Source organism: Sminthopsis crassicaudata, chromosome 2, assembly GCF_048593235.1.
Source record: "Sminthopsis crassicaudata isolate SCR6 chromosome 2, ASM4859323v1, whole genome shotgun sequence".
NCBI classification, from domain to species: domain Eukaryota; kingdom Metazoa; phylum Chordata; class Mammalia; order Dasyuromorphia; family Dasyuridae; genus Sminthopsis; species Sminthopsis crassicaudata.
In genome coordinates, this window is record NC_133618.1 from 208,778,787 (window position 1) to 208,803,724 (window position 24,938).

The window sequence follows — 24,938 nt, forward strand, 5'->3', positions numbered from 1 at the left end:
AAACAACCTGAATATGACAAACTATAGAAAGCTTAAATTTTGGAGCAAAGATCAATCTCCATTACAAGAAATGTATGGAGGTCAGGGATATGGGATATACAAGGGGTTTATGCCCGTGGTTTTCCCCAACCTAAAAATACATGTGTCTAGTCTTTGGTCAAAATTTTTTTCTTTTCTGAGAAAGGTCAATATAGGTTCCTTAATTGAAGAATAAATGAGTTGCATGGGAAAGTAATTGTAATAAATAGTACACTCCTCTTGACTTATATTTCAATGATAGTACCCAAATAGAGGTAGTACTTCTATATAATCACATCCCCCCCCCAAAAAAAATAAAAGACAAAGTCAAAACAAAAAGAAATCTGCTTAAAAGAACTGGGCAACAAAGGACACATCAATATAATATTGTCTCCAAGATATAATTTTGTCTCCACAATTCTTTACTACAGGGATAATCACAACTAACTGTGCATCGTGTTCTTAAGACTAGTACACATTACAAAGGAACTTGTACCCATCTTTCCAGCCTGGAAATCTGAAGTGAATTAATGATTAAAGGGTGGTTTAATCTTCAAAGATGCATTATATTTGACATATTGCTCAATTTTTAAAACTAGGTAATAGATTTAGAATTGAAAAAAGACAAATCCTTTCATTTTACAAGTGGGGAAAAAAAGACAAGCAATAAGGTTAAATGATTCTTGATAAAGATTAATCTACAACAAAGTTATGCACATCACCCTGAAGAATCTAAGCTCTATCCTATGCAATGTTTTATATATGTGCCTCTCATGAAAGATGGCAGATCTTTATAACTATTATCAAAATAAAACTGTCTTTCTTCCAAATCTTCTCACCTACTGGAATGATTCACTTGTAAACAAGGAACAGCTAAAAAATTAATTAAATAAATATATATGTGGAATAAAAGCTTGTTTTCATGTTTGTCTCTTAAAGGAAAAACTATATATGGATAGGTACCAGCCCATTTGTCCCATGGCAGAGAGAAGTTGTACATGTATAAAAATTTCCAAAATGCCAAAGTTTTTTTCATTTTAACCATCTTTGACAAGAAATTTAAAGTGCACGACTCACTTTTCTACTTGCTTAGAATATATTAAACATTATCTAAGATATCTTGATAACTAATCAACTGTTTACTGCCAGATAATACAACTGCCAAATCCAGAGGAACTGAGGTTTTGTAAAGCTACTTTTACTAAAAGAATCTATATTGCTGTGCTGTCTCATATCTGTTGTTAACTATTCTTCCTATTTGTGGCTAGTGTGAACTTCTAATCTACTGCCTTAAAGACAAATTTCTGGTTTGAATTTAGTTCCTGCTTGATTCTCTGACACTAAGAAAATTCTGCTTATTTCCAGGACTGTAGTTATGTTCCAGATATTTGTAATCGTTAAAAGTCTAATCCCAAAATCAGTGAACTCTTATTTTACTTCAAAATAGCTGTCTTCTGATGGGGAACATTTAAAATAATTTTAAGAACTCTGTTTGCAAGAAAAATACCCACAAATATAATATTAAGAGAAAGTTTGACAAATTAGAATACAATGTAACAAGCTAACTAAATAATAATAAAATATATAGGACAAATTTAAGCAAATAGTTGATATGACACCCTCTGAGCCATTATCAGTATTCTCATATACAGAAGCTATTAAAGAACTAAGGAGAGTGTACCTAACTTAGTTCAATTAAACAATTTATTAGGTGCTTTCTGTGAAGGCATTATAAGAAACACCAGTGATAGGGAGAAAAAAAAAAAAAGAGAGATCTTATCTTAAAAAGCTTGCACTCCTATTTTAAGTAATAAGCATCTAAATATTTGTTAAATACAGAAATTATGTTAAATTACTTTACATAATTCACATCTGTTCTTGGCTTTCATTCTCAAAGTAATATTAACTGATCTATCACTGTTATTATCTTCACATGTGTGTTAAAATCTCAAAAGAGTCTATGGAATATTAAAAGGGATAATTTAAAAAATTATTTCTTTAAAAAAGTAAAAAGGAATTAGTAGTCGGATTAATGAGAACATTTGGAAGTTCTCGCATCTAGCACAGTATTGTATATAAATAAATCCTCAAATATTTTTGTTGTTGATTTTGAGAACCTGGGACTTCAAATATCTTGACTATCAATATATTTTGGATCACAATATCTAACATTTTCAACATTAAAATCAGTTTCTGCAGCTGCCCATATTCCTGGACAAGTGGACTTGTACACTTTTTTTAAGTATGAAAAAAAGCATACTAAACATCACATAGTAAGAGAAAATTACTTACCTGAAACTTATCCTTTCAGAAGGTACACTGGGAAAATGGATTCTTTGAGCCCCTGTTTCAACTCCAAGTATGAGTTTTCTAGCTTTAAGAGCCACTGATACTGCCCCTAGAGGCAGTACAAGCTTTGGAACTCCCCTAGTAAGTGTAAGTCAGTAGTTTCTTCAGGTGCCTTCCCTCAGTTCTTTTCAAATTCAAAAGATGAGAGGAAAAATAACCCAAGAAAAAATCCTGTAAAGCAGAAACCTTACTCTTTGAGGAAAGGAGGGTAGCTCATTTGTGAATCCATTCCAGAGCACGCTTTCTGAGAAAAAGAAATACAGGTAAGTAATTTTCCCATCTCCAAAGGTGACTGGTGATTAATGAGTGGATTCACAGAGTGTGGAGAATAAGCTCCAGGGATGTCTACTTAACACACAACAATCAACTAATGAGGACAAACAAAACAATGAATGGCACAAGTATTAACACTATTTTTAAGAATCTCAAAACAACTAAAAACAATTATCTCAACATAAACAAAAAAGGAAAAAACAATGAATTCGACAAGCTGGACCCTCAAAAGCCCAGACAGTAAGAAAATTTTAGTGAAATGTTCATTCATCGTTCTCTTATTAAACTCACCCTCAGAATTACACATTTGCATTTTTTCAAAATCACTATACTTTTGCATCTACAAAATACAATTATTACCTTTTAAAATTAATAAAATCCCCACAACAACCCTGTGAGGTAGGTTGTTAGCACATTCTACCTAAAACATAAGTACCTAGTCTGGTGTAAAAACAGGGACTCATTATTAAAAGAAATTTTTATTATTAAAAGAATTTTACTTAAGGAAGGAAGGTACTAATAAACTAGCATTACCTGAAGAAATCATGTTTCTTAGCAATACATTATCATTCCTTGATTCTAGAAACTACATAATGAAATAAAAATACAAGGCTTCTTTCCAATATTTGATATGTTAATTCAATATATTAAAATTTCTGAGAAAACTACAAACCTGTAAACACTGGTGCCAAATACTTAAGGTATTATCTAACATCTATGAAACTACTTAAATATATTTGTAAAGCAAAATGGAAAACACATAAGAAGTCTAGCAAGTTATCAATTTTCTAAAAAAGGAAAATGAATGTAGATGGAAACTGATTCTCCAGTTTCTCTGAAGCTGTTAAATCTTGATGCAAATTTCACAAATAAACCAGAGTGCAATGATACATAAGAAATATATTTGTGTAAAAAAAAAAAAAAATTTCACAAAAGCCTAAACTCAACAATTTAGTAGATAAAAATACAAAATCATTAGGTGAAGAGAATGAGCAAGATTTTATTTACATTTAAACAAAAACATGATATGATGCATTGAATACTTAAGAAAATTATCATAAATGCTCTGGAGTTTAAATTACAATTGACAGTAAATAGTGATAATAACTAAGTGATAAATAAAAGAAAATTTACAGGACTCGGTCAAACCAGTTTTATTTAATAAAGTTTCCAAGGAACTAAATAAGTTGCCAGCGAGTCCAAATTGGAAATGTTATAAATCCATAAAGTAACTGAGTTTAGCTGAAAATGCCCTCCCCTAAAAGATTTTTCAATCCAATCCCTTCATTCCACAGATAAAAAAAAACTGAAGCACAGTAAAAGGGAAATGACTGCTCAAATTCACACATCTAGTAAGTGGTAGAGCCAGGATCTGATCCCAAGTCCTCTGACTCCAAAACCGGGGATCCTTCAGCTATATCACACTAGAGTGGAAGAAGGAGAAAAGAAAAATGGAAAGAACTATTTGGAGGCTATTGCCATAGCCTGGGAGAGGAAATAATGGACTGAACTTAGATGGAAGTAATAGGAATATAGTAATGGGATACCACTAAGAAAGGAAGAATAGAAGATTGGACACGTGGAACCAGGGAGATGTCAAAGAAAGTTCTAAGCCCGAGTGACTGGGTAAATAAATGGTAGCCTCATTTATCCTGACACCTTTGTAGGGAAAAGATAGAGCTTTGAAGGTAAAAATAAATCAGAGACATATATACTTTCATTAGTGGTCATCTTTATTTTTTCCTTATTGAGTGATGTAAGTTGAAATAAAGCATTTCATATAGCCAAAATAACTATTTTTTTCTCATTTTAACTGTCTTTAAGGAAAATAAAAAGCTAATATAAGGAAGACAAAGAAATACAAGTAGTAAATACATGAATGGAAGAACATGAGTCCTGTGAACAAGTGATATTTTTTAGGGAAAGTAGATTTCAATAACATATTTCATGAAAAATGAGGGTGCCAATAGAATATGATGGAATAAAAGTAAACTTCTATTTTACCATTAAAATCAAACCAAATAAAATTATATACTTTATTAAATTTTAAATCATGGAGAATAATCATAGAGGATATATTTGATAAATGCTTAAAAAGTAGAGCCTTTCCCACAGCAAAAGTCAAGTATTGGAATTCGTTTGTCTTAGTCTTTGTTCCATTTCCTGCTGCTGGTAGAGAGTCAAGTGAGAGACACAAGACAGTGTCCTGACTCCTACCTGAACAAGTATTCCATCATTCTGGCTATTTCAGCAATCTGTTGAGTATAATAAAGGAAAAGATAAAGAAGCCAAAATGTGGAGAACAAAAATAAGAGATCAGGAAGCGGAATGTACGATAGAAATATTTAAGCACATCTTCCTGTCTTCCTTATATCATTATCCTAGAAGAAAATATGATGCCAAACTTTTAAAAAATCTATTTCTTCTAGTAATGAAAAGGCTTAAAAAGAACATATATTAATATGGAGGGAGAATTCTACTGTTAATTAAAGTGAAATGAACAAAAAAAAAAATCAAATGTGCCATCCTTATGAAATTCAGATTAGAACAGAAATTTCATGCACATTAAATGATGAATCCACAGTATGGAATTCTTCTGGCTAAAGTTCAAGAGCCTCATTCTATCAAGTGTTTTTAACTTGTTTCATTCAGAAGCTAAAGATTCTATGAACAAAAATATATATGAAAATTATTATAACATATCTATATAAGATTTTAAATTCTTGCAAAGTTCTTTACACAGATTATTTCTTCTGATTAATTTATCAACAATTCACTATAAAGTTACCAAACAGGTAGCTATGGCACAGTCACAAGATCTCTCAATTTTAAGTCAAAGGACTCAGGTTCAAATTTCAGATCCACTACTTAGGATTGGTGTATGTTTGGTCAAGTAATTTAACTCACTGTGCCTCAGTAGCCTGATTTGTAAAATGAGAGAAATTGATAAGATGTTCTCTAAGGTCTGCATTAGACCTAAAATCTATGATCCCATGTTCTATTACTTTTAGCAGAATAAGAAGACTTATTTGAAGTTTCAAGATGATATAAAATAATCTTTTAAAAATAGATTTTCCTGACTAGAAGAATTCAGTGATCTGATTGACCAACTAAAACAGGATCATACCTGAAAAAGAGACAAAATTTTCAAAAGTATATAGCTTAACAATAGCAAGGCTTTTCTATACAGATAGTTGCACTGTTGTTATGAACAATGAACTTGAGGAACTCAGATATCCAAGCATAAATGAAGATTATGATAAGGTTCCCATGGCTAGTGATTACTACGACTTTTGAAAAAAAAAATCAGACAGTAAGATTCACCCAATAATCTTACTCTTATGTAAAAGTATGATTGTGGCAGAAATAAGGTTTAATTATTTAAGAATCCAATTAGAAATCTGATTTAATAATTTACTGGGAAGAATAATATAATGAATAAACTATACAAAATATATATATTCAATAAATGTTTATAGATTATGATGATGATACTAAATATGGGTAAGGAAAACTTGAGCTTCTTTTCAGTCATAAGACATCTAACTCCATCTCTAGAAAATGATTGTCACCCATCTCAATAAGAAATAAAGATTTATTCTTCCTTTGATGTTCCTTAATTTGGAACAGTCTAGTTCTTATTACAGTTAATCATTTACAAGTCCTATTTCTCCTATTAGGCAATCAGTCCATTGAAGGAACGAATTAAGGGATTTCTAAATGCTTTTCTCATGACAAGCATTCAATAATTATTTGCTGAATGAATAAATCCTATAAATTTTATATGAAAATTTTACTGTGTTATGTAAATATTAAAGTTTCTAATAAAGACAGAAAATTCAGAACTATAACTAACAAAATTCATTTTTTATGAACAATATTGAAGTGGATTTAGAATATATGGATTTCCAAGAGTTTACCTTATGCTCTCTAAACCCCTCTCCACCCCAAAATTTTGAAGGCAACCTGAAGGTTTTTCTCAGAGCAAAATCCTTAATGACCTTAATAAAAGAATCCTTGCTCTTAATATAACATAAATGATAGAAGATTAAAGACCTGTGATTCTTTTAAAACTCGTGAAGTACTAGAATTTTTTTTTTCATTGAGGAAGCCAAGATTCCACAGAAGTGGGAAATAAAAAAGGTATCCATTAGGATCATATATGTCACAATCACTTGCTTTAAGGATCCACAGGGATGGATCAAGAGAAGAGATAAAGTAGTTTATGGATATAGTTTAGATTCCTACAAATTTAAGAATGATAAATCTTCATCGTGAGGAACTGAAAACCCAATGACTTCTAATCTCTAAAAAAACAAAGGAACTCAGGGAGAAAAAAGCAAAAAGACAAAGATAAGCTTATTAAAGTACAAAAGTAAGCCTCGGTACCAATAAAATTCAAAATATAGCATTTTTTTCTTCAGCTACAATGCTCTACAAATTCGAGGATGAACTGTAAGAGAATCTTGGATCTCATCAAAAAACAAAAAAGAAGTTCCTCGAAGTTTCAACCTAAGATATGAGTTCCAAATGACATCTTCAAATACATAAAGAATGATTTCTTCTAATATTAGACCAAGAAGCAAATATAATTTGGTTTCGAATGACAATGTATGTTGACTAACAATAGCAATACATCTTGAAAATGGTAGAAAACTTCTACTTTGTTTTCCTAACATCAAAAGAAAAATGGACAACAAATAGAAGAACTCAATATTTAGGGATTTATTATGTCTTATAGAAATGTTTTAAAAGGTACCAAAAAATGTGGTAAGAAATTATAAGATTATCACCTAACACAGTAAAAACTATTCTTAAAGAGATATAATCAAATGGAAAGTTCTGAGAGATGTTTCCTTGTCTCTGTGATCCACCTCCTTCAAGAATCTTCATCTTTCAGGGCACATTAATCAGAGTTAAGACTTTAAACATTTAAATAGAAGAGAGTTTCAATATCCACAAAATTCTAATCTGTGCTGTGGATATCTAAAGTAAAGGTAACTCTAGGCAAAAATCAAGCATTAGAAAAGGATAAAATGGGGGAAAAAAAATTAAAAAACAACCCACTAGTGAAGCACAAAAGGATCTCCTATGGCTCTTGGTAGTAGAATCACCAAGAACTTCTCCCTTCAGAGACCCTACGAAGGACCTTCCTCTTGGAGAGGCCTGGCAGATCTAAATCCTGAGTAGTCTTGTTGATATATCCATAAAGGCAGAGACCCTCACAGTGTGAATCCATTTAGACCAGTCGCCTTTGGAAATGTGCTCATCAATCCACTACTACTAATCATTCAAAGATAACAAAGTAACTTTTTAAAAATATCACCATTAGATAATGCTAAGACTTTCAAGGGACAATTATAAAGAACTGAAAATAGAAGCTTAACATGACAGAATAGCTTTTCTTACAAATGCATACTATCTAACATGATATGATAATATAAAGTCTACAACTTACCCCAATGGCAGAAATCAGAAGAAACCACAAAGAGATTACTAGGATCCGCTAGATATTTACTGAAGAGTTTTCCGAATTCCTGTTCTTTTGACTCACTCAGAGCTCCAACCAATACAGGAATAATGGTAAACTCATCCTTATGGCTTAAAGGAAACAGGGGAGGCAGATGGTCACATTTAATGTATTCAACAATAATAACTTTTCAAATATGTTCATGTTAAATAAAGAGACCATTTATTCAAGTAATGAATTGGTATTAACAGTTAATATAATATTAATACCCTGAATTTACAAAAGCTATAAATTGAATATTTAAAAAAAAAACAAAGGAAAAAAAAAAAGATGAGAAATCATGGACAGATTATGTAACCACTGAACAAAACTTATAAAATGTGTGCATGTAAATATGTACAGATATATACTGATGCTTATAATGTTATACATTAAATACTACATCTTTAGTAATTCTAAAGTACAGATGAATATAATCAAAGACAAAAATATATAATACACATTTGTTTAGACCTTCAGGGACTTGAGTCCCTTACCATCATTCACTTAAGCTACAACCTCTCAACCATCTTATTGGATCTTTAGGTCTTCTCCGCCCCTGCCATCTATATCTATATACTAGACTCCACTATCAATATCATCCATGAACATATGATCTGACGTAGTCCTTTGAAACCAAAAAGTGAAATTAGCTTAAAAATAAACAAATAAATAATCATGGATGACCCTAAAAATTCACTATCTCCAATTCTGCACCTGCTCCAGTGAATAAAGGTACAGGAGTATGAGCAAGTTACATGAGTTTCACTGACAGTCTTGGATAAATATGGAATTTAGGGAGGTGAATGTCAATTTATGGTGATAGGACAAAAGAAATGCAAAAAACTCAACTATATCTCATCTACTCCCTAAATCAACTAAATTCATAATCAAAAATCCAGGAATTAAAGAATCTTATAGTTGGATGGGACTTTTTCAGTCATGTAATTCATCTTATCTGTCAACCTGTGGAGAAATCACCTTTACAACATCCTTAACACTTTCACAATTTCCATGACATGTAAGTAATTAACTCCATTTAATTTCTGGAAATCAATAATTGAGAGAACATTCTTCCTTACTATAAGCCCAAGTCTGCATTCCTGGACCTTGTAACATCATGCCCTCTAGAACAACACCGAGTAAATCTGATCTTTTCTTCTACATGAAATGTTATCAAATATTTGAAGATTGCTAACATATATCATCTATTTTTGTTATTTTCCTCAGGCTAAACACCCCCAGTTTCTTTTAATCACTGTTCATATGCTTGAGATCTCTTTAACCCTCACATTTTTCTTCTTCCAGAAACACTACAGTTTTTCCATGTCTCTCATAGGCAACAAGAAATGTATAAAAACTCTAAATTTGGTCTGACCAATGCAGAGCACAATGAAACTATTTATACTTTCTAGACAATATATTTCTATTAGTGAAAGTCAAGAATGCATTAGTTACTTTACCAGGCAATCCAAAATTCTGATTCATATTATAGTTAGAATAAAAAAAAATTCCCATCTTATTCTTATATGAATTGTTATAAGCCACATTTTCTCATACCCACTCCCTACTTACCCATCCTATACTTATACAGTTGCTTTTGGGGAATTTAATTATAGGTCTTTCTATTTATCCCTATATGTAGTTCACATGCTAAATTGAACCTAACATTGCAATCTGTCAAGATCATTTTGAATTTAATTCTATAATCTAACATATTAACTATTCCTCCAAATTTTGTGACATTCATAAATTTGAAAAGATTGTCTTAAAAAAAAAATCCTACAGCAAATTCCTAGAGACTATTCTTACAGGTTGACATGAACCTACTGGATAAAATCTGGGTATAATCATACAACCAAATTTGAATATAAGTAACTATATGGAGCCTATGTAACATCTTGGTCAAAAAGATATTAAGACAAATTGCCAAATTTCTTTTCTTAAAAACTCATAAATATACTGGGTTCACAGCATTTAACTGTGAACTCTTAATATGTACTTTATTACATATTAAGTATGTAATTACTTGCTCTTAACATGTACTTAATTAGGTTAATTTAACATTGCTTAATCTTAATGAACCTCTACTGACTGCTAGTAATCTTCATTCTTCTTTCTAAATGTATACAAATCATGAGTTTTCCTATTCTGGTCTAGAATTTTGTCAAGAATCATCATTAGACTCCAATAGTTTCAGATAGCTATTTTGAAAATTAAAACATTATATGCCCTTCTCTAGTTTCCTAAGACATATTGAAAATCTGAGTTTATCATTAATACTTCAGTAATCATATTTTCAAGTTCTTTCAGCACACTACTCTATAAGTTTATCAGTCAGATGCCAAGGATATTTAAGGGACCACTTTAAAGTTACAGAAAGGAGGCTACCAATAACATTCTGTTGGCTCAAAAAGGCTTAATATATGTAGAATCCCTTTTAAGAACATATTTTGTCCACTATGAATGTCACCTTCACCTCACCTACCTTCAGAGTTCACATTAGGTTCTCACTTAGACCTCTGGGCTTTTCTATGTTTCTGGCCATTCTCATTTGGCTCAGGTTATCAGCCAACTTCCACAATATTGAAACAGTAATTCTTGCTTGTCCTCTCTGGAAGTCAAGATGACATTTACACTGCTCCTTGGCCTTAGTACATGTAGGCACCTGTTTGATTTTCACCATACCCAGTGGGACCCAACTTTAGGGAATCCTCTTCATTGGGACCAACTGCTGCTAGGGTTTGTCCAGAATACACTGGCCCCTGTAAATCCTCAAGGCACAAACAGTTCCATAGCTCTCATTTTCTTACGCCTTAGCATTTCTCTTTTTGGCACAATAGTTTGACCCAAGATATTTCAACTCATTTAAAGCAGGCTAAGTTTTATTTCATCACTTTCTAGGTTTTAATTACTCCTGAGCCATGTGAATGATGATCATTCTTCTTTAGAGAGAAAAGAGAACCAATATATAAGTTGAGTAATTCTGCTTTCTATCATGTGAATGGAAATGTGGCATAGAAGGAAAGAAAAAAGGGCTTGACATCAGAAAAATTGGATTTAAGTAATCTTTCCATCTACTCAACTTGTAGAATCCCTGGTTCCTTCATTTGTAAAATGGAGATCAATATCTAATTTAACTATCACAAAGTTATAAAAATTAAATGAGATGACATGAGAAGGAACTTTGTAATCAACAGAATTCCATAGTTATTTCAGTAAGTTATTCTTACTCTTAGAGAAAAGCAAATTAGTATGGAAAAAAACAGGGCTGGACATGGGAGTCAAAAGACCTGGATCCAAGCCTTGACTCTTCCACCACTCAGCTATGTAACTTACTCTAAGCCTCAATTACCTCACGTGTAAAATGAATAAAATGATACTTGCAATACCTATGTCATAAGGAAAGCATTATGTACCAAGGGCTACATAAATATGAATTGTTATTATCACTTAACTTTATGTAACCTATCCCAAGTAAAAGGATATTCCTTTGCCAGGATACACACACAGACACACACACACACACAGACACACACACACACACACAGACACACACACGTAACAATAAATAAATGTGAAATTTGTATAACTTCAGCTTATTTAGCAATTTAGTCTAATACTCTTTCTATATTTGTTCCTAGTTAAGCAATCATCATGCTATATTGCATACAGTCTTTTCAAAAAATATTTTAGAAAGCTCTTTTGGCAGGCATACCAATCTTCTATAGTATTTTCCCTTTTCTTTATCTTCAAAGTCTTCCACAATTATATATTTAGAATGCTTTTAAGAGCTTCTTTTTACTTATATGCCATAATTTATTTTATAATCTAAAGCCACAGTAACTTGCTTTTTATACTTCTATGCTTTTTGAATATTATTTTCTCAAGTTTAACAAACACATCTGAGTATATTGAGCCATTTCTTGTCTAGCACAGTCACTTGCTTCCAAATTTCCTGTAACTTCCACTTCACCAACTCCTGACTGGAGTTAGAATTAAGACTAACACAACATTATCCTTCAATGATTCTTCCATGTTGGCCTTTTATCATAGAGAATGAATGTTAAATTCTTAAAGAAGAGAGAAAGCACTTAATGGGATCTTTCATTATTCTAGTGTGACCAGATAAAGAATAATTAAAATGGACCAAAATACATTAGCTAACTAGAACCTTTCTTTGTATGGCTCTAGTTATAATAAATTTGCTTACCTATTTAGCTACTCAATGTTTACCACTTTAACAGTATTACACTTAGCAAGATGGAAAAATATTGCTGGGGCCAAGTTATAAAAGTTTAGATACCAGAAATACCTGTCCAATTTTCTCCATACAAGACCCAATCTGATAGCAAGAACCAATAAAAAAAAAATTAATAAATTTTTTTGATGTTAGAACTGATATCATTAAGGATAAATTTTCTACAAGGAGTCAGGACATTTGACTGATATGCAGCAAAGAAGCAATTAAAGAGTATTTTTAAAATACCTAATATTAAATATTCCTTAAATTAGCATTTTGTACTGTTCTATGATATAAAATAGGGGCTCAGTGAGGAAAAAGTGAGAAAATAGTAAATACAAAATGTGTATGAATTCAGAATATTTTGTGTGATAAATTTTCTGTATAAAAATAAAAAATGTTCTCTATTTTTAACCAAAATATTTTTCTCTTAAAGTATAGTTTTCCACTCCTTAACACTAGCATTTTTATGTTCCTGCTATATAGCTCAAGTCTTAGAATGGTCCATTGGCCAAACCAGATTGAAAAATATGGCCTTAAAAAATTGTTAATTCATGTCCCTACTGGATCTGTATCCCAAAGAGAGCATAAAAAAGGGAAAGGGAGCCACATGTGATTGTAGTAGCCCTTTTTGTGGTGGCAAACAACTGGAAACTGGGTGGATGCCCATTAGTTGTGGAATGGCTGAATAAATTATGGTACACAAATTTATAGAAAGAATATCATTGTTCAAAAAGAAATGATCGATAGGATGACTTCAGAAAGATCTGGAGAAACTTACATTAATTGATGCTAAGTAAATTGAGTACAACAAAGAGAAGATTGTACATAAATCGCAATGACAAAGATTATGTAACAATAAAAGTCTGATGGACATGGCTCTTTTCAATAATGAGGTGATTCAGACCAATAGATTTGTGATGGAAAGAGGCATGTGCATCCAAAAAAAGGACTATGGGAACTGAATGTGGATCACGATATAGTATATTCATCTTTTTTGTTATTGTTTGCTTGCTTTTTTTTTTCCTTTTTGATCTGATTTTTTTTTTTTTTTTTTTTTTTGGCGTGGCATGATAAATGTGGAAACATGAATAAAAGAATTGTGCATTTTTAACATATATTGAATTACTTAGAAAGTAGGAAGGGATAAGGGGGAGGGAGAAATATTTACACAAGGGTGAATGTTGATAACTATTTTTGCATATATTCTGAAAATAAAAAGCTATTATTTTAAAAAATTATAAAGGAATAAAGCCACTTAGGCAGAATTTCTGACAAAATAAATAAATAAATAAATGTTAATTCCAGAGAATCGGATTGCATTCTAGAGGAGAATATCACTACCATCCTAAAAAGAAATCTGTAATGAACATAGTTGAAAGAACATTGAATAATAGCATGAGAAAACATGGGTTTAAATCTGAACTCTGCTACTATTTATATGACTTTAGGAAAGTCACTTAAACTCTCTGGGTCTTCACTTTTTTCTTATGTCAAAGTGGTGAGCAGAACTAGAGTAGATTTCTATGGTCCATACAAGATCCAAATCCCGTGACTCCGTTAATTATAAATAAAAAGTTAATGTACCCTTATATGTAATGCTCTTTCAAAAATACCTCTTTCTATGGAGCATAAAAAACAGTAAAACAACTGACAGAATTGTCTGGGGTGCTTTCTTAACACTTCACAGCTTCTTTAGGTAAAAAATTAATCACAAAGAGTTCTGAACTAAAAAAAAAAAAAAAAAAAAAAAAAAAAAAAGCAAGTGGGGAAGATTATTACATTTCATTATCTCCATAAATACTCTTGATATACATACAGTAACTTCACAGTCACCAAAGATCTCTAAGTTTCAAGAACAAAACTCACTCTTACTTTAGTCCTATTCTACAAAGTATTTGTAATGAATGAGATATTATTTCCTAACCAGTAATAATTAAGGAGGTCCTTATGATACAGAAGGTAACTGAGCAAGAGCCCTTTTTTTGGTTTTGTTTGGGGTTGTTTTGTTTTTGTTGTTGTTTTTTGAAGGGAGAGGGAAGTTAGAGGACCTAGAATATAGCAGTTAGTAATACTCTACTATCTCATTCCTCTACAAAGGTAGTTGAAAGGTTAATAGTGTGAAAAGTTATTACCTCACTGTAACCCATTCTGAACTACTCCAAAGAAAAAGCTCTTTGTCAACAGTAAGACCAGTCTCCAGGAAAACCAGCTACACTTGTCAATTAGCTCCAACTTGGAGCCATTAAATCCAGTTACACAGAGAAATTCATACATTATGTTTAAAAGCAAGATACAGATTTACTATTTTCTCCTTTTTTCTTCCTCTTGTTTTTCTACAATTCTCTATGCCTCTCTCTATATTTTACTCTTTAGTTCCTTTTTACCTAATTGTATCTAGACATATCAAAGAATGAAAAACATTAGGAAACATGTCATGAAAACTTCTTCACATTGATGTAAAAGTGTCAAAGATTCAAAATTGACTTACAGGAATTAAACTTGGTCTCTTATTTAAATGCTAATTATTATTTCAACATATAGCATATTATTGGCATGTTCTTTTCTTTTAAGACCATACTTTACTCTTTTACTTCAATTCTTGAAGGAGAAATAAAATAATTTTTCCTAGGGTCACCATCTAAATTAGCATACTGGCAAATTACAAATAAGCATGTGAACAAATACCTTCCCCGAGACCTAAAGTCCTTAACACATCAGGTATAAATATTAGGCACCCTAAAATTATGAAGATTAAGAAAGAATTTATGAAGAGTTTTAATATAGGAAAATGCTATAGGTACATTAGAAAGGAAATTACTTATGATAGCCTGTTATATATAATTGTAATATGAACAATGTAAAATTTTTCATCCTCTTTTGAGCTAGAAAACAGCTGTGAAAAGCTAATGAACTTATGCATGAAAATATAAATTTACTGTACTTATAAGTCAATTATACTTTTTTTCCACTGGCATCTTTAAAGGCTCTTGGCATCTATTGTTCTTGCTTTTCAGCACAAGTATTACAATGAATGGATTTTAGCTTTACCAACTAAAGAGATTTCCACCTTGAACAACATCATTTTTCTGCAAAATTTGAAAAATTGTTCCCCATCAACGACAGGGGAATATTTAAAAGGAATAAAATGTGGACCAGAGAAAAACTAGAAGTAAAAGTAAATAGATGAAAAAAATTTAGAAATAACTTGCTCTAAATATCTAAAATAATTGTTATGCTTGATATATAATTTATTCAGATCTATTCAAACAATTATAAAAAGAAAAGTAAAACAAAAAGGACAGTACTATAAATAGCAGTAATTCTAAATCTAGAATTTAAACTGATCAGTTACCAACTGGAAAAAAGTTCAAAATATCTTTTACTCCCTTTTCTGTTCTGAAAACCCCAACCTACTTCTACTACCCATCAAAACCAGCATTTTATCTCATACTTGAAAAGAGCTTCCAGACTTAATTTCCAAATGTCATTTCTTCTAGTCTTCAGTTGTAAATATTACAATATTATTAGAAAATTTATAAATTAAACAAAATATTAGAATCTGGAACAACCATTCATATGGAACATTATCATTCAATTAATCACTTATTAGCTATCTTTTTTGATGCCACTATGGGGACACAAAGACAAAAAATGAAATCATTCTTCTCAAGGAACTAAATGGAGAAAGCACTATCAAAAAGGAAAAATTGCTGATTATAAATTTCTGTAATGATAATATAATTGGTGGTAGATCTTTAGTGCAGTCTTGTAATGTATCTGTCTTATGTTCTTTCTGGAGGACTTTCAAATTCTCATCTTCAGTAAAAACCAACAGATATGGGGAGCTGCAAGATAGCAAAATGAATAGAGCACCAGCCCTAGAGTCAGGAGGATGCAGACTAAGACACTTAATGCTTATTAGCTGTATGACCCTAGGCAAGTCACTTAACCCCCTACTACCTTGCCAAAAAAACACAAATAACCACAATAGATATTTGAGAACAGGATTTTAAATACTTAGTAATTTTTTTAAAATAACCTAAATAATAGTTTTTATTTTTGTTGCACAAAAATTTTGTGTGTAAATGAAAATAGATTATAACTACCAACTGGTTATATTCTTCATATCTATCCACCACAAATACCTTGGGACACCTTGCCATCAGCCATTCTGATATCTGCAAGCAGGCCAAATCTGGAAAAACACCTACTTTCTTTCTTTCCTTTTTTTTAAAATTTTTACAAAAATTTTATGCATAGGTAATTTTCCAGCATTGACAATTGCAAAACCTTTTGTTTCAACTTTTCCCTTTCTTCCCCCCACCCCTTCCCCCAGATGGCAGGTTGATCAATACATGTTAAATATGTTAAAGTTTAAGTTAAATACAATATATGTATACATATCCAGTTATTTTGCTGTACAAAAAGAATCGGACTTTGAAACAGTGTACAATTAGCCTGTGAAGGAAGTAAAAAATGTAGGCAGACAAAAATACAGGGACTGGGAAATTCTAGGTAAGAACACCTGCTTTCGAGAAATCTAACCACAATTTTCTCTTTGGGTGAGTGAGTCCATTTTGCTTTAGAACTGGAACCACCATGCGAGTGTAAACTCTCCTTACTCTTGACTAATTAGCAGATCCTAGATCATGCTTCACATACATCATCTCAGACATCTTAGGATATCTTGTCATCAACTGGATAGGCAAGTTAGTTTCTTAGATATAGCAGCAACATGAAAAGAAGGGGCAAATTCATAGTCATTATCTCCCTTCATATGGCAGTTGAAAGACCCTGTATCTAAAAGGGCAGAGGATCCCAAGTCAATAGCCCTTTTTAAGGTTTCTGCAGGAATTGTAACTCCCTTACCAGCAGTTCAGCAGCCAGAATTGCTAAAGATTCAGAAAACAAAGTTCTCAAAACCAGAGTCCTTAGTTTCATGAATGGTTCAACATCAGAAATGGATATGTTTTTATTAATGGAAGAGACAAAAATGAAGATGCATTACTATATGCCTTGGCACAGAACCTTAAATACCACCATGAATTTCCATGTGCCTTGAGGTTGAACCTAACCATATACTGGTCTCTCCCTAAAGAAACCATCATCTCCTTTAAAAAGTAGGGACTGCCTTAGTCTTCTAGTTGCATCCTTGTGATTATAATGTCCAGCATATATATATATGCTAAATAAAAAGTCATTTATTCAGAGCAACTAAGTGGTGTAGCGAATAGAGCATTAGTCCTGAAGTCAAGAGGACCTGAGTTCAAATATGATCTCAGACACTTCCTAGCTGTGTGATCCTGGGCAAACCACAACTCCAATTGCTTCAGGGGGAAAAAAAAAAAGTCACTTATTAATTTATAGAATGCAAGCTCTCTGGGGGGTGAGAAGGGAAAGAATAGAGAACAAGAAAGGCTTTGTGCAGAAAGTAGTCTTTGAAAAAAGTAAAAGATTGCCCTAAATCCTAATTTTAAAAAATTAACTGCGTCCTACTGAATCTAATTACCCTTACTGAAATTCTAACAGGACACCTAGGCTAACAACAAAGTTAAAGCTAAATTCCAGTGTTTCCTCCCATTTTGAAAACATTTTCCACAGTTTTAATTATAATTATAAGAATAATTACCTTAGGGAGATGCACATAAGCTAAAACAAGTTATTAAAATACTATTCCACCTAACTGGCCCCAATTTCTCAATGATGATTTTAAAATTTATTTCTAAAAAGAAATCAACAAGACAGAATCTTATTTTTACATTCAAAGAGGAGGAAATCAAGTTAATGGAAAATATACTCAAGCTACCCAAATTAGAGTTCTCTGAATAATAACAAATTAAAGGTTATTAATTAAAATCAACAAATTATATATTCATTATTTGAAAGAACTGAATTAATTCACAAGGAACCTTTAGTGTTGTAGTTTAGTCATGTCTGACTCTTCATGACCTCATTTGGGTTTTCTTGGGAAAAATACTGGAATGGCTTGCCATTTCTTTCCCCAAGTCATTTTAGATGAGGAGACTAAGACTACTACGGTTAAGTGACTTGCCAAAGCACATAACTAGTGCCTAAACACAGATCTGAACTCACTTCTTCTCGACTTCAGGCCAGGCACTTACTGCATTAGCTCACTTCAGGAAGGAACTTTTAGAGATCTAATCTAATTTCCTTAATCTGTCTAGGAAACCCTTTCTTGAACATTCCTGAAAAGAGGTTATCCACATCCTATCTGAATAAATCTAATAACTGGGATCTTTTTACCCAATGAGGTAACTCCCCCCAAAAATAATTTCATCTTATTTGTGCCCTCTGGAACTACCTAAATCTAATCACTTGTGACTGGGTCCATCAACAATCTATCAGAATGTGTGTAACTTGTTTCATCACTCATTAATCCTTTAGAATCATAATTGGTCACTGTGTTGTTCTAATATTACATTGTATAATTTATCCTATTTACTTCATTCTATATCAGTTTAAGCAAATCTTCTCAATCACTCCTTGATTATTTCTTACAGTACAATAGTTATCCATTATAATGTACCATAATTTATTTAGCCATTCCCCAAATAACAGACACTTGTTTGATTTCCAATTCTACACAAGAATTGCTATAATTTTTTTTTTTTGCACATATTGGTCTTTTCCTTTTTTTTTTTTTTTAAATCATCTCTGTAGTGAATAGATTTAGCAATAATATTGCTGTTTAATAGTTTTCAAAGAATAGTTCTAAATAGCTTTCAAGAACAGGACCTGTTCAAGTTGACAAGTACATTAATGAATCTGTTTTCCCATGTTCCTTCTAGTACTTGTTATTTTTACAACTCCAGTTTCTTCATCAGAGCTTTATATAATGTGAATTTTTAGACTTTTTCATAGTGGTTGCCATCCACTATATATATTCCTGTCTTGTAAACTTTTAAAAAGTGATATTATAGTATGGCACAAATAATCCACATGTTCACTGACATGAAAGTAGAACATAGTGGGTGTATTTAAATAGTAATCAATATTGCTTTAAGAATATAATATTTTTTAACCAAACATTGGAGAGCTCTCACAATTCAGATTTTTAATTTTCAAATAATTTCTGTTAAGTTGTGTCATTTCCAACAAAATCTCCCTGTAATAGGATGCCATGGCTATTACCATTAGACATTAGAATGCCTATAGTCTCAAGCACACCTAATTGGTTAAAAGGAAGTTTAGCAAGTACAAAAAGTATACTATATCTAACTGAAGGTCTTCCAGAAGAAGAACCAAAAGAGTATTTTTAAAGGGACAGCTTTGGGGGAAATGGACAAGAAACTACAACATTTTATATTATAATTTATATTCTTAAAATAAAATTGATAGTTTCTAAAATGTCTCGAAAAACATTTCGTTTCAATGATTAACTTAAATGAAAGTTCAGCTAACACACAGTCAATATTTTAATTTGAGGTTTTTATCTCTGATTTTGTCCTTAACTTAAGTTAAAACAAGGTAAAAAAGAAGAAATACAATATAAAGATAAAACTTCATAAATAGCAAGCTAGTAAGATACAGATAAGAATTTGAATAGGATACCAAAATTAATGTCCTGTTTTTTTCCTTCCCACTCACCTACAGGCTCTGCCATGGTCCAACAGACCCAAATATGGAGTTTAGTACAATGTTTTTAATAGTTTATCAGGGGAATTATATAATTCAGATTAAACCAAGGTAACTCTGACAAGAAAACAGAATGAACTTCTGAGAGGTATTCTTCAGATATCTCCAAAAGAATAATCATCTTCTAGTCCTGCTGAATTTATAAGATTGTCTAAGGAATAAGATAAAACAGACAAATACACTGCAATGTGTTTAAGATGTCTGCATGCCAAATGTTTGGCAATACCAGAATGTGTTATATGGCTACAGTAATAATATTTTTGCAGTTTATATAAAACAATTTTAATATGCTCTGACTCTTACATTTTCAAAGTTATTTAAAAAAAAAATCCAATAGCTCTGAAAGTCTGAAAGAAAAAAAGTATGGAATAAAAAAAAACCTCATTTAATAGAACAAAAGAAAAGCTATGATTTGATGTGATCAACTTTCACAGTTAATTATATTTTTCTAGTAAGCTAGATGGCTTCTATATTTAATCTTAAAGAGATTTAGGAAGGGGAAAATTAATCACCTAAAATGCAATTATTCTTCTGAAAGGAAAATATTCTAAAAATTAAAATCTTTTATTAATAAATAAGAATTTTAAGGTATGGTTGTCATCTTATTTTTCAGTATTGCTGAAGCTTTTGGAACTTTTATGGCTTTAAGATCTTTTCCAATGTACAGAAGAAAAATACTAGTTTAGAGAAATCCTCATTTGATAGAAGATTAGCTAAGTCAGCTTTGTCACACTGTCTAACAAAATAATCAGTTGATCCAAAGTACTCATATTTTACAAATAAACTGATCTATTCCTATCAAGGAAGTGCAATCTCAAATGTTTATTTCACTTAATTTTAAATAAATCAAAGAAGGATTGTAATTCATTCAGATTAACAAGTCATACATAATTATATATGTATTTTCTTTTGGACTGACATTTTTTAAACAATATACCTTTCCATGGCTTTAGCAGTATAAGGCAAATGCATTTCAATACTGTGTTCATCTTCATCTGTTTGCAAAGACATGCGCTCAAACATTCCTGTCTTCCATAGCTCTCCATAAACTGAAAAAATTTCAAAATATATTAAAAACAAACACATTAGCAAATACCAGCATTGGAAATAAGGAACAAACCACAAAAATAATTGCATGGGATGAGTGCAAATGTGTGGAATGACTTTAATCTAACAGCACTCTCTTTAATCTTATGTAAATTAGGCAACATTTTACAAGGCAAAAATATATAGACTAGAATGTAGTTTATGTTCCTTATAATAAGGCTTGGATAACAATTAAAAAACAAACAAACAAACAAACAAAAAACACCAAAACCTTCAATTGTAAAACAGCTATATTCACATTCCATAAAAAGTCACCTTTAGGTCTGGGGCTTTTAAATTTACTTATCACGGCCTGGCAAAACATAACTGATAAAATGAGCGACTGTTGAAATATGGAAAAACACTGATCTACCTCCTCACCAGGCTAATGACAGACAGGGAATTTACATGCCTTTCAATCTCACTCCCTCCAGTATAGAAGGAACCCCACCAAAAGATGGAAACTCCCCAATATATAAGCAGAATATTCTCTCAGAACTTCAAAATGAAGTTCATGGAAGATCAGGACATTAATTTAATGAGGCATCACACCAGCTTAAAACGTCTCATAATCAAAGGCATGTCATACAATATTAAGTAATAATACTGTGCAAATGAGTTAAAAGTATAAGGGATTTTGTTTGTAGCTTGTTTGTTTTTAACCAAAAGAAGAAATGGCATTTAAATCTTAAAGCCTTTGAATTTATTATTTTTATTCTACCATAAAAAACACAACATTATTGTTAAGAGATACTCTACTAAAAATTTTTTTGAATATTATAAAAGACAATTAGTAGGGTGATCACTTTTCTCAAAACTGGTAGTCTAATAAGTTCTTCCTACAGGTAAACTATCTAAAACCAAGAATATTTTAATGCTATATTTTCAAAATAATGTATTCTCTATAAAACATACATAGAATATAGTAATAATAAAGCTCTATTCTAAAAACAAAATGTTACTACCACAAAATGTAATTTTATCTTCATTGTAAGCAATTGACTATTAAGCCTTGCCCTAACAAAAAATAAGGAAACATTAAAGAGTCTTCGCTTTACAAAATGATTCACCAAAAAAACCAAATCAGTAAATGTTAGACTTTCTGATTTCATTTGAAATATCATTTGATTTCAAAATTATGTTTAATGTATAGAATGTATAACATCAGGTATATCTATACAGAAAATTATTTTTCTTCTTGTTTTAATTTTTAAAAATCCTAAGTAGAGAAAAAATAATATACATAATAAATTTATGTGATAGTTTTTCTTTAAGGGGTGCTAATCACAATGCTTAACACCTTTGATATCATTTTGTAACTAAGAAATTGAGGCTTAAACCACAATGTGCCCAGACTTAAGCTACCTATCATGGAAACCCTAGTTTTCCCAGACTGTCTTTGTTAGTACCTTCAAGGAATTCTCAACAGTCCAATACACATCCTTGTTCCCATCTTTATTTACCTTTCTCCCCTGAGAAATCCTCAAATTTCTCCTATAAGAGATGTGCTTTTGATGAGGATTTTTGCTGAATCCTTTTCAGGACAAATTTCATTATATGGCACAGTCTATCTCATAGAATCTTTCTCCTAACAGCTCCTAAGAACTTCAAAAAAGTTCCACCATTAATTCACATAATAAATAACATATATGGAAAAAAAGAAAAGAAAGAAACTGAAGCTTAGAAATGTTCATTATGTTGTCCTGAATCATAAACAGTGATACAAATGTCCTATTCTTGGCCACAGTGCTGTTTTTGCTTTAAAAAAAAAAAAAAAAGGAAAATACCACTCAGGGAGACAACTGACAGGCCTATTTGTCTGATAGATTTCTTTGACAAAAAACTTTTCTTTGTTATTATGAATTTCAATTAAAAAATAATAATTTAAAAATTATTTAAAATTCAGATCCTTTCATTTAAGATGTTAAAATACCTACCTAAACTAAAAACAAAGCTATTTAACAAACTGAAAATTTTACTACATACTTACTCTTTTGATCAATACGAAGATCATACAGAGGTGTTCTATATATATCCACACTGGAAAGTGCACATCGAGACAGGGGCACATGATGAGAAGGCCCAAGGATGAATATTCTTCGGCTAGAATAATTTAAACATAAACAAAAAGAGGAAAACTGAACTTCTACAAAAACATGTTCCAATAAAAAAAAGCAATCTGAAAGCACAGTGATAGGGAAGTATTGCTTTCTCTCCCCTGTGTTTATCTGGTTTCATTATCTAGTGAAAATCTCTCCTGCCATACAGGTACAATTACAAGTTTCTCCCTTATTTAGAATGGGGTACAAAAAAGGAAAACTACCGGTACCCCTCATCTTCCCCACCCCCCAAAATAAAATATTCAACCCAGCTAAGCTTGGTGGGAAAATGGGGGAAAAGATAACTAAAAGTCTACAGAAGTTTCTAGTCTAAAGTAGTGATGATCACCATATAATAAAAGAAGTGAAAGGCTCTGAAATCAACATGGGAGGAAATTATTTTGTATTTCTTACAAAATTTAAAGGAACTTGACATTTTGAAATGTGTAGTAAATGTATATTGTCAAAGGAAATCTAAACCCACTACCTAATTTTTATATCAATCAATAAGAGCTTCTGTCCTAAGCACTATGGATATACAAAAAATAAATGAAAGAATTCCTATTCCCAAGAAGTAAAACTGGTAAAGATAGTGACCATATACATATATACATGTATGGGTGTGTGTATATATATATATATATATATATCACTTTAGCTAAAATTTTATAAGAAAATAGCATATCGTGTGTGCTATCTGAATAAAAGTCCGTGTAATAGCATCCTAGTCAAAAAAAAAAAAAAAAAAAAGAAAATAGCATCTCTAAAGTAATAAACATCATCTCTTTTACATAAAATATGAGTAAAGAGGATTCAGTAAGACAACAATATTTTTGTTGTCTTTTCATGGTGTATAAACATAGTATTTTTGAATTATGTAAAAGCAATACTAAATACCGTCCTTTTTCTGTAAAAAGTACTCTCATAAACAAAAAACTTGACTATGTATTTAAAAAATTTGGTACAATGTAAGACACAATTGATTTTGCCTCTCAATGGCTGAAAATTCCTTCAGCAGGAAAACACACACACACACACACACACAACTAGATTGCCAATGATTTGTTAAAAATCAAGCATAGACAACCCACAACACAAATAGACGCAGGACTATGAAAAAGAAAATACAGAACAGTATAGAATATTATCTTTCTCAATTCTTTAAATATATGTACTACTTTTTTAATGGATGAAAATTTGTCTAGTTATATTTCATCACTAGAATTTGTTGACTAACACCATCTTCTCTCCACAGCAACATAATCATTTCAAAATAATAATAAAAAAAAAAAAATGGAATGCAACTAAACAATTTGAAGGATTAAAACAATTGCTATAATGTTAGGGGTTTTCTTGTTATTGTTCAGTCTTGTCTACCTCTTCGTGACTCCATGGGCCACAGTATGCCAGGCCTTCTATCATCCACTATCCTGTAATCTGTCCAAGTTCATATTCATCACTTCCATAATAGTATCTATCCATCTCACACTCTACCTTCTTTTTCGTCTTTTCCAATTAATCCCATCTTCTTATTACATGGACAAAGTAATTAAATTTTAGCTGCATCATGTATTGACTAATTTAATCTACTTGTTATTCAAGACTCTCAAAAATATTCTTTAACAGCACAATTCAAGTATTGATTCTGCAGCACTAAATTTTTCTTCTAGTGCAAAGTCTTACAGCTATACATTTCTCCAGC

General features: G+C 31.3%; 1 protein-coding gene across 1 annotated transcript in view; it reads right to left on the reverse strand.

Annotated features, from left to right (window-relative positions):
• The window catches only part of MEMO1 (mediator of cell motility 1), a 118,162-nt gene that overhangs the window by 16,850 nt on the left and 76,374 nt on the right, over window positions 1-24,938 (reverse strand). Inside the window, exons 4-6 of the mRNA XM_074288133.1 lie at window positions 23,128-23,240; window positions 20,989-21,100; window positions 8,099-8,241 (exon numbers count right to left, since the gene is read on the reverse strand). Of these exons, the coding sequence (XP_074144234.1) occupies window positions 8,099-8,241; window positions 20,989-21,100; window positions 23,128-23,240 (368 nt within the window). The remainder of the gene's footprint in view (window positions 1-8,098; window positions 8,242-20,988; window positions 21,101-23,127; window positions 23,241-24,938) is intronic.